The sequence below is a fragment of the Bombus flavifrons genome, chromosome 14 (assembly GCF_040668555.2).
Source record: "Bombus flavifrons isolate JBK064 chromosome 14, iyBomFlav1_principal, whole genome shotgun sequence".
Lineage (NCBI taxonomy): Eukaryota > Metazoa > Arthropoda > Insecta > Hymenoptera > Apidae > Bombus > Bombus flavifrons.
Genome location: NC_138455.1, coordinates 2,980,054 through 2,995,433, shown reverse-complemented (window position 1 = coordinate 2,995,433; position 15,380 = coordinate 2,980,054). Strand labels below are relative to the sequence as shown.

The following is a 15,380-nucleotide window of genomic DNA, read 5'->3' as shown; positions in this document are numbered from 1 at the left end:
ATTGAAACGAGCGGAATGCGTTGATGCGAGGAGAATCGAGTGCGTGTTGAGATTCTAATTTATCAATTAGTAGGTAATTATTAGGAACGCGTGCACGCGTCCATTTGAATTGAATGTATTTCTCCCCATCGTGGCGTCACCGCGTAAAGAAAATCTAAACACGTTGCTTGCGTATGTGAACCGTATCATTATATCATTACGTGGCTACTCGTATACGCGTATGATAGAGGTTTTCAAGCGTACAATATCGCACAAAAAACACTCCCGGTAGTTAGTGTTCTCAGGTGGCAATAAAAAATTCCAGAGAATAAGTAATACACGCGGAAAATAATTTATTAGCATATTTATTCGCTTTTTCTTTTTCCAGCGATGTTCTTCGCTAATGAAATCCAAACACACTCGTCGTTCGTATGTACGTCATTACTTAAAAACGAGTAATAGCCGGTGTCTTTAAGAAGAGATAGCTAGACGTGTATGTACGTGAGAGGTCTCGCTCGTGTTACTTTAAGCCTACGAGAAGGAAATCGCAATTAAAAAATGACAAATGGTTGGGAAAGGTGAAAGTCTGTTTGAAATTCCGAGGAAAGTTCTAATTTATCAATCGAGCCTGCTTATTTCCGAGGAAGCAATATGTCAGGTTGTTATTCAAAATAAATAAGCAATTATCGTAAATAAATGCGAGTCTTGTAATTAAAACTTTCATGCGCGTTTCGGGCTAAGCGAGTATAATAATTTCGAGATTCATAAATCAATCTTAGAACAAAGAAAATCGCAGCTCTACGATCAATGGCGAATAAAACTATATCTTGTCAAGACCTGCTTTTTTATAATAATCCTATGATAAATAATTCGCACATTCGAAGTAAAATATCTTTATAACAATCTTACCCTTAATTTCTCCCTTTAGTCGAATTCTTTATTGCCATCTTTGACATTCTGTTTTGAACATGAAATCTTTTCGTAATAAAATAACTACGTGATAACCAAATAGCCATAAATATAATTACCGAGAATGCGCGAATTTATATTCACCCTCAATCTTAATTTTTGTAATTCGTTCGCATCATCAGTAATTCACAGGAGCAGTAGAAGCGATTATAAATAAATACAGAAACAAATAATGGAAAAAGAAGAGAAAGAATTTACCCACAATTAAAATGAGTTTCGAATTTCCGATAAAGAGTCTTCGAGTTACATCATCCACGATTATCTATCCTCTCGGAAGAGTAACTAAATGAAAGCTTGCAAACTGAACGAAAGGAGCGGAGGACTCGCGATGGAATTAATCATGACCGCGTCACGACGATCATGTCGGGATAATTTGTAAAATCGCGGAAGAGGGTTTTCAAATTTGCAACGATCTCGTGGCGAGTCGGATGAGCCAAGCACGCCCCGGGGAAGAACTTATTCATAAGATTATTTCCCATTTTCGTCATGGCGCCGCGTTGTATCGTTATTTAAGTTTTATATTAAAGCACCGGCCCCCGCCACTCGTTTGCCGCGCTTTTTGATGGACGAGCGGCGCGTGTCCTGCTTTCCTTCAACGGATTCGCCTAAACGTGAGATATCGTGCCCGATCAATTTTTCATAAGACTCGGTCCGCTCTTGCGAAAACCGCGCCACCGCCCACGGAATTTTCACGCAACGTCAGGGAAATTCGCCCCGTCGCTGCGCCCGTTTTTCTTTATTACGAACGCGAACAGAGATGCACGCGGCAAGACGCTGCTTTTTTTTTATCGGCCAGACGATCGCCTCATATGTCCTCCGATCCGATTACCGGACGCGTGACGATTTTCCTTGCACTATTCGGAGTAAGATCGGAAATCTCGAGTACGGAATATCTCGCAGTTTTTCGAAAAATTCGTGCAATTTAGAATTTTACATAGAGTGAATACATTTTTCTTAGAGCTCGCGAGGATTTTCCGCGTTTTTAACTTGATGTTTGTGGAATTTAAGATGGTCAGTAGCTTTAAGATTTTCCAGGCATACGCCACGAAGCAAAATATATCTCTTTAAGTGATAATTTACAATTAGACGATTCTGATAGTATTACTATCATGTTTTCCTTTGTGGAAACAGAAATCTTCTTCCCTTCGAACGACAAATTTTGTTCACCTAAACCAAAACTCTCTGTTCCATCGCCAGCAATAACGAATCGACATGTTTTTCAGGTACCTGCAGCTTTAAATTCCCCGGAATCGAAGAATTGCGACCGCAAAGATCTGGCAAGCTCAGAGAAGCTGATTCCGTGAAAACGGAAAGAATCCGGGGGCTCCGCTTTAATCAAGGTCGAATGTTCATTCTCCACGTCCACGGTCGGGCTATCAAATACAATCACCGAACGTGCGGCGTCTTTTTCCTTTTCCCGTAGCGACCGGATGCACAGTCTAACACACACCCTCTTCACCTACCGAAGCCAGAGTCGATTCGTTCTCGCTCTCACGAATTGAATCCAGCCCGGTGGTGGTGAAGCAGTTTCTGGAGGGAAGATGAAGGAGCGAGAGGAGGTTGCCCTGGCAACGACAGAGGGTTTCTCGACGTTGGTTGCCTGGGCAACCTCTAACCGACGATCCCTAAATATGCGCCAGCAGGCCAGAAGTGGCGTGAAAGAGGGAGGGAAAAGAGGGTGAGAAGAAGAGGTCGAGCCTGTAAGAAGAGGAAAGGGAGAATCGGGGTGAGAGAGGAAAGATCCTCGCCACTGGTTGGCAGAAGGAGCATACCGGTGGGTTGGTAACTGTTACCGCGGAAGGTGAGGAGACCCAGTTAATTACTAAAGCGTTTTAATCGTCGGCAAAGTTCCGACGGCACTCAGGAGTCTGGACCAAAAGGGCTTCGGAGAATGTGGCGGCTGTGTAAATTAGGAACTCACCAGTTTCCCTCTAGACTGTGTACACGAGTTTGTCTACCACGTTCAAGGAGCAAACCGGCAAGTTTTCATGGGGTGGGACGCGCGGTACGCGGAGCAGTCGAATCTTTATTCCAATCGTCTTATGAGATTTTTACATTATTTTCTTACAAGAAAAAACGATGCGTTTGGCGGGTCAATTTCAATTCATCGATCTTCAGAACATTTGTTGACGTTAATAAGCATATTTATAATTCGATTAATCAATAGACAAAACCTCAAAGTGCTAAAAATATGCTCACCGTCGATTCCTTGATTCACGAAGCAACAATATTCGTCAATGTATTACTTCGCGCTTGACCCAGCCAAGTTTACGTAAAGGTTAAACAATTCATCAAATTTCTTATTCAACTTTACTTGCTGGGAAAGCCATTACATCATTTCCCTAATACAAAGTAACAAAACACGAAGCAACAGACGATGCCATGGATTTGCAGTCAGCACAAGATCGTTGAAAAGCGTCGAATTCCTGCGTCGATCGGCGCAATACGTTCACCTATTCATCCAAATAGACGAGGACACGTCGGTAACCAAGCTAGCCCGACGTCCCGCGTTAAATAACTTTGCTTAACAAGGTGCTGCCGCCACTGTAAAAAGATTACGTAAGCGGTAATGGCCGCCGGCTCCTCCTAAATTCGAGTACGAAGAGTTCCAGCCACGGAGTGCACCGAGTCGAGAAGCAAGGCGCGAGAAAGAGAGGATGATAGAGGCTGAGGGGGAACAGGAATGGCGAACGAGAAGGAGGAGGAGGTGTAGGAGGAGGGAGAGGCGACACGACGCCCGGTGGCGGGGGTTAATTTTAATTTCCTAATTTTTCCCACCCCGAGGCACAGGTAATTTCCTCCCCAGAAGAGAATAGATGTAATTACTTAACGCCTCCGAGCTCAGAGCTCCTCTTATTAAAAGAGGATCGTGCCCTCGAGGGCTGGAGGGGTGGAAGATACTCGTCTGGTGGGGGTGGGAGTGGAGTGGTGGAAGCACAACAATCGTCGGAGAACGATCGCGAAGAAAGGGAAACGTTGTCGGGCTCGTTCCCTCGAAGATGAACAACGGCGGAGATCAAGCTTCATCGTGCTTTCGATCGTCTCTGGCTTTCCCAGAATATTTCTGCGTCGATCTCTTCAAGTCTGTATTCGTGAAATCTTCCGGAGGACAGTTGCGAGTTGTTTAATAAAAAAAAAAAAAAAAAAAAAAAGAGAGAAGGTGAAAAAATAAAGGAGGAGAAATAAAGGAAGGAGGATAGTTTTCTGTGGTGAAAAAAATTTGAACTTTGCAGAAGTGCGCATCTCGTTGACGGCATTAGAGGCTAAGGTCGACGCTGCTGCCTAGGCTCCACGACAGGGGTGGTTTGCCGAATGCTGTGGGGAAGGGAGGAGCCATCTTGCGGCTGCTTTCAGGGCAGCCACCAATTGATTCATCCCCACTACGGCACCACCATTACTGCAAGGAAGGGGCGTCGATTCAATTCCAGGGCAAAAAAACCGTCTACGAGGCGGAGTTCGCTCCGTAATCCATCCGTCCTCATTGGCCAGGAATAGAGTGGCACCCGTGAACCCACCATCTGTCCGACCAATCGAAAGCCTCTGGGTGGCGACCCAAACCAGTTTTGACTCCGTGGACAGAGGGGAGCCGTTGACTTCACTCTCCAGGCAGATAGTGCTGTGCCGTTGGCTCGTGCCGTAGTGGTCCTAACACTAACAGGTCCTTGCCAGCAAGGAATCCCTGGAATCCGTTCCGTTGCGCGCTCGAATTCACCCCACGGACTGCCAAATACACAAATACGACCCGTGCTATTCTCTAATCTCGTCAGCTGATCGGTGTTTTCGTTGCTGCTGATTGCGTAACCTGATGTCCAGGTACGACGACACCGTCACCTCTAAACAGTTTTCAACAAGTGTGATCGTCGACCAGTGCACCGTGGACTTGTGTTTTCAACGATGGCCCAGTTTCCCTAGTGACTTTTGCGGTTTGGCGGGTTCATTCGCGAAATTGACGGAAACATGAACATTCAGGGTGAAGATTAGATCCCGGATGGAAAGTTTGATCTCGGAAAGACCGACAATGAGAAATCGTGGCGTGAAACTGGAGTGTTAGTTACCGAGACTGTACTCGCGAAAGGACTAAATGGACTCTCGAAATACGTGTTTCATGAAATTCTGCTTGACTAACTTGGTGGGATTTTATGTTTTGGGATTTGGGAGAAAATCGTCGAGGACTTTGAATATTAGATAAAAGACTGAAGCATAGAAGCTGAAAATACTGGCAGAAAGAATTTACATGGAATCCTCGATGCAAGGATTCTTTTAAAAGGCAAAAAGGTCGATTGCCATTGACGGAAACCTCGAATCACGCCTTCCGACGGCTGTCGACTTACCACGAGCACGTTCACTCGCAAACACATTCGCCATCCTTCCACCTGCACGATTACCGATCTTCAACAAACATGATCAATCTCGCTGCATATGTCTAAAAGGAACCTCTAAATTCCATCAATCTTAAACTTAAATCTTCCATGTAAGATGTAAACAAACGACTCCTTGGTACATCATCGAAAACTTATCTCACGTGCGTCATACTCTGAAATTGAGGTGTCCAGACCTGCAACAACTGTTCTCGTCGAATGTCAGTTCCCATGAAGTTGAGGAAACCACGATCGTCGAAAGTATAGCGTATCGAGGATAGAATAGAGGGATATAGATGCAAAATAAGTGAAATCTCTCCGGTGGAGAGACAGCCAGTCGTCAAGTTGGTCCCAAACATGGTCCTGGAACCAGGAGGTGGTCTGTCCTTTCCACTGCCTCCTGGTAGCGGCTCTACTGGTTCCGGTGGTTCCCTCCTGACTCCGGCCAGACTGTTTCAGAGGGCGACACCCGTGTTTCCGTTTCATCTGACAGGATGGCCACCACATCATCCGGTCCTCGGACAGGTTCAAAGCCAGGTACAGCAGACGATGCAAGCTCAGCATCAAGCAGCCGCGGCCGCTGTCAGGTTCCTCAGTCATCATCATCCTCATCATCCGCATCCGGCACTAGGGAACCACCCCCTGGTGCCGGCGATAACTAGCCACCATCCGACCGCCCATCATCTTCATCACGGTGCCGATCACGCCGACGAGGATGACGAGAAGAAAGGTAAGTGGCTTTTTTTCGCGTTACACTTCAAGCTAAGCACCTTGAAATAATGAGCGCAGCTGCAAACTATCGCCGCGAGGATGGCCACGCTTGTTTGGGTTTCGGTTGTTAACATCTTCTTCCTGAATTAACCTTAGGACTGTCAAACATGTCAGGATGAATCAGCTTTACGGTTTTTATTTTTGATATTGCCGACAATACGCAGGTGTTTTCGGCAAAATTGCTGTCTTCCTCGCGACATTAATGTTGGAATTATCGAATATGTTAGAATGAGGGGGTTCAGATCTTTTATCTTTGAGATAAACTGAAAATATCATACGATAATGAAAGCGATCAGTTTATTAACAATTTTACTAGGAAATAAGATACCGAGGTTCATTAAAAGTAAAAAATGTCTTATACAAGTTCCAAGTGAAAGTCTGCCTTGTTTATTTTCGTGTCAGTATAATCATAATCGCATAGTATATTCAAATACGCAGTACAAGTTCGTAGCTTCAGTTTTAATGGAGTTCAGAAAAGTTAGTATCTTTTTGCAGTATGATTATTCTTACGATTAAAATCGACCGTGTTTCTATAGTGATCTTCTTAAACACTTTAGTTCTATTGATGGAATGATTGTTTGACAACTTTGCATTAGTATTCCTAGTTTTATTACGAGTCTTTCTTGCTTGTGTTATTCTTAGATTCGTTACTGTATATGATGTTTTGATATGTTCTATTTTAAGCTGCTATGTTTATAGGGGAAAATGCAGAATGACTTTACGAGAGATATCTTATCCACTTTTGCACTAAATTGAAACACAATTTCGAATTCATTGCCACGTTTCCTTGCTGCGATAGTTTGCATACTTATAGCACGGTAAGCTGTAATTTTGAGGCAAGTAAGATAGTAAACTAGCAGGTTACTTGCTACTTTGTTGCTTGATTTACAGTGTGAATTAAACCCCATGTTATTCTCGTGCTTCTAATCTTGCTCTATATTAATAAGATTAGAAACTAGCCTCTTTACGTGTCTGATAAAATCACGATCAGGTTCACATAGAAAAATTCAGTTAACAGTATAATTGCGAACGAATCCTTTTTATAAACACCTTACATTTCATATATTCTCCAGATTCTTCGACTGAAACTTTCGTCCTAGTAAGACAATAGTAATATCAACGAGCCTTGTTTTTCCTTTCTTTCTTTTCTCAGATATTTAAGTGTATAACGTACCAACAAGAAGAGCAAAAAGGTAGTTTGAAATTTTAATACAGACTCGCGTATTTCTACGTAATAAACGCAAAGTAATTTCATCCATTACAGCACGCTGTCCTACGGTTGTTTATATTATTCTCCTCATGAAGTATAACTCAGTTGAACATTTTGCACGGTGACATAAACGTTACTGTTACGCGTCTGGTCGCGACTCAGAGCACAGTCAAGTAATTATCATAAGCTGGGTTATTTATAATACGTAAATACACCGGAATATCTCCTATTAATACTTAACATCAACTCAATATCTAAAACCAGTTTACTCCTAAAACCACACCGACAAGCTTACACGTTGCAATTTTCGCCATCTCAAAGTACGTTCAACAACCAAATACGCTCGATTACGATACAGCTGCTGGTCACCCCAAATACCAGAAGCCTCGCGTTCAAATCTAATATCGGCGATGCATGTGCCGTTTGGTTCCGTTACTTCTAGATCAACTGAGCCTTTGACTAGAACGTATTTTCGAGATACGTTCGGAAAATGGTCTATAGGGAGTGTCGTAACACGGTCAATCATAAGATCGTTTCTGACGAGCCCCTGGGATCGCTTACAGGGTTAGCCCCAATCCGCAACGCCCTTTTTCCACCCTTCCTCCGAGCTGACGGCCTGAAATCACGTTTCGTGTACGAGATCGAGGGTGGAAATCTGTTTTTTACGTGATCCCATTCATGTCCCTAACGCTTGTTTATGCCTCGAAGGGAGCGCCACTTAACTCCATCCCTGTCCGACTTTGGGCGCAACTTTTTCTGTCCGTTTCGTGAAAACTCGCGTAAAACCACGGCGATCTTGAAACCATGTCCTCGCTCGTACGATTTCTGCCTTATTTATCGGTGGCAGATGAGTCGTCGTTTTCAAAAACGGTGCTCGAATCATCATAGATTTACGAGCGCCATATAGATTCAGAAGCAAACTGTTTCCTTTTTTCAGAGGTAATTTTGTTGTTAGCGTCCAAGCGATATTCCGAGTCCTGCACGCGCAAATGCTTGGTAATTCTTTTTTTTACCGCGATGCAGAATCTTTTTTGCTCGTAAATTTCCGTGGTTTTTGCGTCATAGACTTAATATTATCAATTTGTGTCTGAAAAAGTTTTCCTTATCGTCGTATTTCACTGCCTAAATACACGTATAGTGCCATGCTATGAACATCAACAATCTATTAATCAATGAAACAGTATCGTTCTTGTTCTGTTATACAGGGTGGTTGGTAACTGGTGGTACAAACGGAAAGAGGGTGATTCTACGCAAAAAAAGAAGTCGAAAATATAGAATAAAAATTGAAAAAAAAATTTTTTTTTTTAATTTTTCCATCGAGACAACGATCTACAGTGAGATCCGTTATAACGTACCGCACGCGTACCGAGCGAAAATTCAAAGTCGATTTTCTCGAAAACAAAGCCTCAAACGAAAAATTTTTATTCTGTATTTTCGACTTCTTTTTTCGCGTAGAATCACCCCCTTTCCGCTTGTACCACCAGTTACCAACCACCCTGTATTACTTGCCATCTATATACTTTCTGTACTCCCCGCAAAAACATTAAATTAGGTAGCTTGCAATTATCTTCTGAAAAGGTAACGACTTTAGTTATTTCAGATTCAAGTTTTGAAGAAGCCCGCCTCATAAAATGACGCAATAGTAAACAGATGTGAAACAAATTTTCTCCAATTATTAGCTTAATTGTATAATAATTATATTATTACAATACATTATTACAATAAAATTATATAATAAAAATGTAATAACGAGCGAAATAAAATACATTTCACCACGATGTACTGACACAACTTACTGCAGTCAGGAAAACAATCATCCCAAAATAATTCAGCGCGAAAATTAGAAAAAAAAGGACGATAGAGGGCCGCTTAAGTGGTACTTTTAAGTCTTTCGAGCGTTTTCATAGCACGCGGCGCGGTTAAAATACTTCTCTTTCTAATTTTGCTAATGGGCCAACCAGCGTAGGCAAGCGCACGTAACGCGAACTGCATGTGCGCAACCTAACTAATGAGTTCCGCGAGTGTTGAACGTAACGCTGTTTAAGATAAACGTGTCACGCCTGACAGCCGTGAGAGATCTGCTCCGCGAAGTTGTCTTATTTCCTCTCCTCTTTCTTCCCTCGTATCTTTGAACGTCTCGCCGAGCCTCGTTTTCACTGAATTTATTGGCCATCGCAATCAATTTCGAATGATCTCTAGGAACCAGCATCTTGTAAATAGCCATCGATGCGCCTGAAAACGGTCGGAAAGCGTATTAAAAAAAGAAAAAAAAAATTGGAACATTAAAGGGAGAGTATCGGAGGGAGTATTAAAAAAAATCAGAGAATACGTGGTACTCGTAAAAGATTGGCAAACAGTGTCGTAATTTCAGTCAATGTAGTATAAATTACATTTTTACGGTACTTCCTTCCGTAGACGTCGAATGTAAGGTATCTTTTTAGACGTTTAATTTGTGTGTAATTGATAAAATGATATAATAGACTAGAAAGTAACTGACAAGAAACTGGTAAATTATCGAGAATGCCGGATCCCATCGACATTTAATTAGACGAGGGAGTAATCGAAGTTCAGCCGTCGATAATCGTCGGTGGTTTTATTGTTGCGCCGCCGTTTTATCGTCCTTGCTTTAGTCGATTTCTTGTTGGGAAATTACGTGAAATTTTGTATTCGATCTCCTACGAGCAATTAATTCCGAGGGACTGTTCACGACGAGTAATTATTGTGAACTGATTATAGTCCACGCTCGGGAGTTATTGAGTTATTTTAGTAATAAGGATAGCTTGAGGAAATTGATCGGTTTTCGTGGAATTGTAATTGGAAGTCTGCTTTCTGATGGGCCACTGTTTGATACACGTAAATTTATTTTTATATATATTATTTTCCTGCCGAGCTTCAGAATAGTTTCGTGTATTCCCGGCCTTCTCTTAAATTTACCTTCCAGTCTATAATTATAAGAGTTGTTTATCCCTTTAGAAGCAACATCGATCAGGTAAAACTAGGTTCTTTGATCATGATTCTATGAGCTTTATCACGTCGTTGACGTTAAGTTTTCGATTCTTCTATTTAAAGATCTATCCACTTTCGCAATCGGAGATTTATAGCTTCTGCAGATAGATTGGGAATATTTTTGCTTATTTACTACAATGTTGCATCGATTACGTAAGCGATCTATGTCGCGTATCTACTTCTTTCTACATTTTCCCTTTCCACTTTTCTCTCGTCGTTGATTTTCACTTCAATTACAAAATTCCTGTGGTCCCGAACGTATCGGGGATAAACGTATTCAAAATCATTAACTCTGTGTAATAATAGATCTGAATCGTATTTAGAAACCACGATTCTAAATCAACGTTCCCACACTCGACCCTCACGCCTAATCTATTTAAACCGTACTATCTAATCGTCGCTATTCAACAAGCCACGAAATAGAACGTGCGGAAAATTGCGCAAATTGTTTCTATTTACTTAATCTCGCGACAAACCACGATGCATGGCGCATAGCCTGTTGTAACTTTAATTAAATCCGCGTCGCTAAACTCGTTCGCTGATTAATGATTTCATCTTCCAGTTTTGATGTTACACTTTTCCAATATTGCATTCCTCCAACCTTGAGCAAATGACAAGAAATAAAGCGAAGAAACGTAGCGTAAGAAACAAGCTTCATCATAAAAAGTTACTTCTTGCAACTAAACTTCGGTTAGCGATAACAATTGAACAGAAGTCGACGCGGTCCGGCGATTAATGAAGCGATCGCGAAAGCGTTTATCTGAATCGACCGATGGAATCCAATAATTTCCTCTTTATTAGCACCACCCCGGAGCGGCGGCTAATTACAGCAAATACATTATAGGAAATTAACGTTCGGAGGATCGTCGATGCGTCGATCAGTGACAGTGGCTTAATTTATATTCCGCTCGGGAATAAAATCCAGATAAACCGGCGAGAAAGTGGCAAATCGAAAGAAAACGAGAGAAAAAATAATCCGTCGCTCCGTGGCTTCGTATACATTTCTACGTGAGATGATTCTACTGGCGAGACCTATAATAGCTTTGAGTGTCTGCAATCGGTGAATTGGTCCAGGTTACCGCGAAAGACCAAAGTTGCGACGCGGCGGACGCTAAAGTTAGTTGTTCATTGCTCGAAACTTGAGTTTAATTCGCTCCGGTATGTCAGTTTTGGGTTTTAGACAAACACATTTAGGTTTGCCTGTTTAAACCTCGAAACTGTTCATGCTTGGGTGTTCTTAATTGGACCGTATTTAAATTTATTCTTCTAGATTGTCGCGGTGGAAGAATTTATGTCTAGAAATTTGTAATCTTTACAGAATATGTACTTTAATTATTCTGGTATAAAATCTAACACAATCATAAACAAACAAAAGGACTGTTAGAGATTATATTTGGTATTGTAATACCCTTTTATCTATAATATTGTTATATCTTGTAACCTACTAATGGTTAAATGAGCCATACAGAAGCTAAACCAGTCAACTCTCTTCTTCTAAATTGTGGTGAAAAAATCAGTGTTCAGAAATTCGTGATTTTTACAAAATATACGCTTTAATCGTTCTAGTATAAAATCTAACATGGCGATAAACAGACAAGAGAACTTTTAGAGATCATACGTGATATGAAATGTCAGTGAATCCATCTTGTAGTATACTAAGGGTTAAATGAGCTACACAAGATCTAAACCAGCCAACCGTGTTAAGTATAGTTACATAATTTCTCAAAAATGAAACTCTAAAGATCAGATCGTATAATTCACTACTGAAATTCAAATCTTTTTAAAAGAGCGAAACTGATCAATTTGACTCAAATTCGGGACACATGAGTAGATCCTAGATTATTTCTAAAAACCCAGGATCACCTTCTACGTAAATCCTCGATCGAACAATCACGATAAATCTTATTGTTCGTATTATTCGATGAAAATCAAAGTTGAGAAACCTATTGATCTGTTTCGAATCTCGATCGAACGTCTCAAACGTCGCGATTAATTACACGCACGGTGACGTGTATGCCTCTAACTTTTAACGAACGTCTTCGCCTGTGGACGTGGAGCAGCGACAATTTTCCTGGCCACGGATCCTAGACGCCGAAGAAAACTCTAGTTTACATAATTGTCTCGCGATAGGATGCTCGCATAGTCGCGTGCGTATGCTTTACACGATCGTTCAAGTTCTTCAGACGATCGTTAGAGCACCGGCGAGAAATCGTTGGCCTTTTGCCGTCGCGTCGGTACACGCCTATCCGGTGTTTGCTCCTCGAAGCTCGGCTTCTAAATCGCGGCGATCCGTCTTGATCGCTCGATCCGAGGCTACGTTCGTGGAAATTGCACGATCTACTCGGTACAGATTACGTGGAAACGCGTGAATAATGACCGGTTCGCGACACCCGAGCGATGCCCGGCCGGCTCGGATGAAGTCCTCCGCGACGATGAAAGCGGGAATGCGTTCGTTCCGATCTATATCGCGTTAATTTCTGTCCGTGGAATTGCACGTGTGATCGATGATTGATGACGTCGTGTTTCTCCTTCGCTTCGCTTTTAGTATTCATCGGTCTTTTAGATTCGACGGACTGTGGATTTTAATTTTTGCAGACGTGAACTTTTCTTTAAATCATTTAATTTGGTATAGCATTTTTAATTATGACTATAGGTAGTTTTGGGAAACCACGACAACGTACTTTTAAAGAATTTAAAATTATTTACGGAGATTATATACTCTTTAGTTAGGCGTAGTTTTTAAAAATTGCGATTGGGTGTTTTAACTGTTTAAGTATCGTAGGTAAAGGACAAAAGGAAAGTTTTCGTGCAGCACGGATATCATTAATTTATATCAAAAATTTCTAATTTCAACGTAGAAATTAAAATTTATTTATACAGAGATATATCAGGTGTTGCTACTATATCTTCTCGATGTAATTAAAAAAGGAATTCATACACGCGCAAAGATCTGTTATTGCGTTACAGTATTAGCTTGTAAAACGTTACGTGTCTACGATGATGGATCTTTTCATCCACAGATTGAGACGTAACGCAAAGACATGTTGATAATGTGATTTATTCGAGCTTCCGTAAGCGATCTCAACGGAGGATCGTTAATTCCAAGATTATTTTTTTATATCTACCGCGATCCCATCGATTCATCTTACCCACTGCTTTCATCCAACTCGACAAATCAGTGGTTTTTGTGTCAACCCGCTTAATGCTAGTTCGTTCATTCGGTCTAATCGTAAAATAATGACAGGATGCCCCACGATAACGCGACCGCTTCTGAAAAGAAGCCGAAGTCATTTGGATGCCACGAAATAAGAAGCGTCATTCCATCCACGTATTAGATTCCAAAACCAAACCCTAGCAAGTACCTAACTACTTCATTTAAAATAAAAAGCACAAAAACAGAAATGAAACTCAATCAACCCGTAAAATAAATTCTTTTTCCATATGTTTAACCCGTGACTGATAAAGCGAAGTCTATCACACCCTAGCAGATTTCATTTTTACGCTACTATATAAAATACCCGTCTTGAGACATTGAGCGCATCGGTAAATGTTACTTCTGTCGTAATTTGGAAAATACTTCCGTAAAACTTGCTAACAAATCGATCGTTATCCTAGTTACGAGTCAAGAAAACATACACGCTCTTATCCCAATATCGTTACGAATTTCTCAGGTATTCGTCGGAGATTCTCCCAGGATTCGAGGCAAGAAAGTTGAAATGGAAAAGCGATAATAGCTTTAACCCAGGCTCGACGATAGAGAGAAGGTTCGATCCCCGTCGACTCGGTTGAGAAAAACGCCAGGGAAGAAGCTGGAAATCGGCGGCGGGTTCCCTCCCCCATCGGCTAGGGTGGGGTGAGAGGGTGTCGTGGGGTCATAGTCGTGTAGAAAAGGGACAAACAAAACGGGGACGGCTCCGGGTAATAACTTAATTTAAACTAAACTACAGTTTAATAATTCTCGGCCAGGTCGGCCGTGGAAGATGCAGCGGGCAACCAGCAATTTCAGAGCCGTCGTTAACTGCCGGTCGTTAGTCCCTTTTCAAAACTTCTTTCTTTCTTTCGCCCCCTCTTCCATCTCCAATGAGATCCCTTTCGCCCCTGACTGTCTATCCCTTTCCTCCTTCTTCTCTCTCTATCCCGTCCTCTTTTCTCTCTTTCCTCTCGGTTCGTCTCGCTTTTCTTCTTCCACTCGTACGGATCACCATCCTTCGCTTCTCGCGTTCCTCTGGTATCGGCAATAACACCAGCCAACGGTGTTACTACTACTAATGCTAACGGCGTGGCTCGGTCACGAGCTAATTTTCGAGCGTGGCTTGCGTGCCACGCTGTGAATCTCGCCACGGGCCCCCAGAAACGCTCGCGCCGCGACCGACAAATTGAATCGTCCTCGGCCTTCGTCCGCTCTCCGATTCTTCGAGCTGGACGAGGTGAGTCTCTCGCACGTTACCAGCCCTGATACTCGCCAACGACGAGCTCGTTGCACGCGACTGAGTCTTTAATGATTTTTCTTGCGGTCATTTCGTGGATCGTGTTGTATGGGATGGTTTAAAGAGGATCACGAAAAATGCATTATATATTAAGCGGCAGTTTGTATATAGTATAGTGTATGGGTACCTTTGAAGTTTGGCACTCGGGCAGATGTCTTTGGTCGGCGTAACACACTTGTAGCAAGTAATTTCATCGCTTCCATGAAATTGAAAGTCGCCAGAGTAAGTGTAAAAGGTAGTCGCCATACCCCTGTGTCATTAACACGTTCACTGATGCTGAACGAATTTTTATCACGGTATATGGTAACGAATAAGTTTTTTACGATCTATTTGTATATCGTAAAATTTTATATATGCGAGAACTTTTGCAATTTTTTAATAAGATATGCATGCTAAGCGAACGACATGAATTGAAGGATATATTTTAAAATATTAGCTGTATTAAATATGTAATCGAGGACTGTCGGAGACAACATACGTTGTCTTATAACATTAGCGATAATCGTACGATAGTCCGTCTGAATTGGAAGTCCGGTATCTTGTACTTAGAAACTCGAGACGGCAAGTTTTTTTTAAGTGAATTTGTCTGGTTTCAATTGC

General features: G+C 41.9%; 1 protein-coding gene across 2 annotated transcripts in view; it reads left to right on the top strand.

The window, feature by feature from the left end:
* LOC138186801 (uncharacterized) overlaps positions 1-15,380 on the top strand; it is a 102,442-nt gene that overhangs the window by 52,491 nt on the left and 34,571 nt on the right. For both annotated transcript variants that reach the window (XM_069127018.1, XM_069127017.1), the window contains one exon: positions 2,172-6,036. In XM_069127018.1, coding sequence (XP_068983119.1) covers positions 5,664-6,036 — 373 coding nt within the window. In that variant the 5' untranslated portion in view covers positions 2,172-5,663. The remainder of the gene's footprint in view (positions 1-2,171; positions 6,037-15,380) is intronic.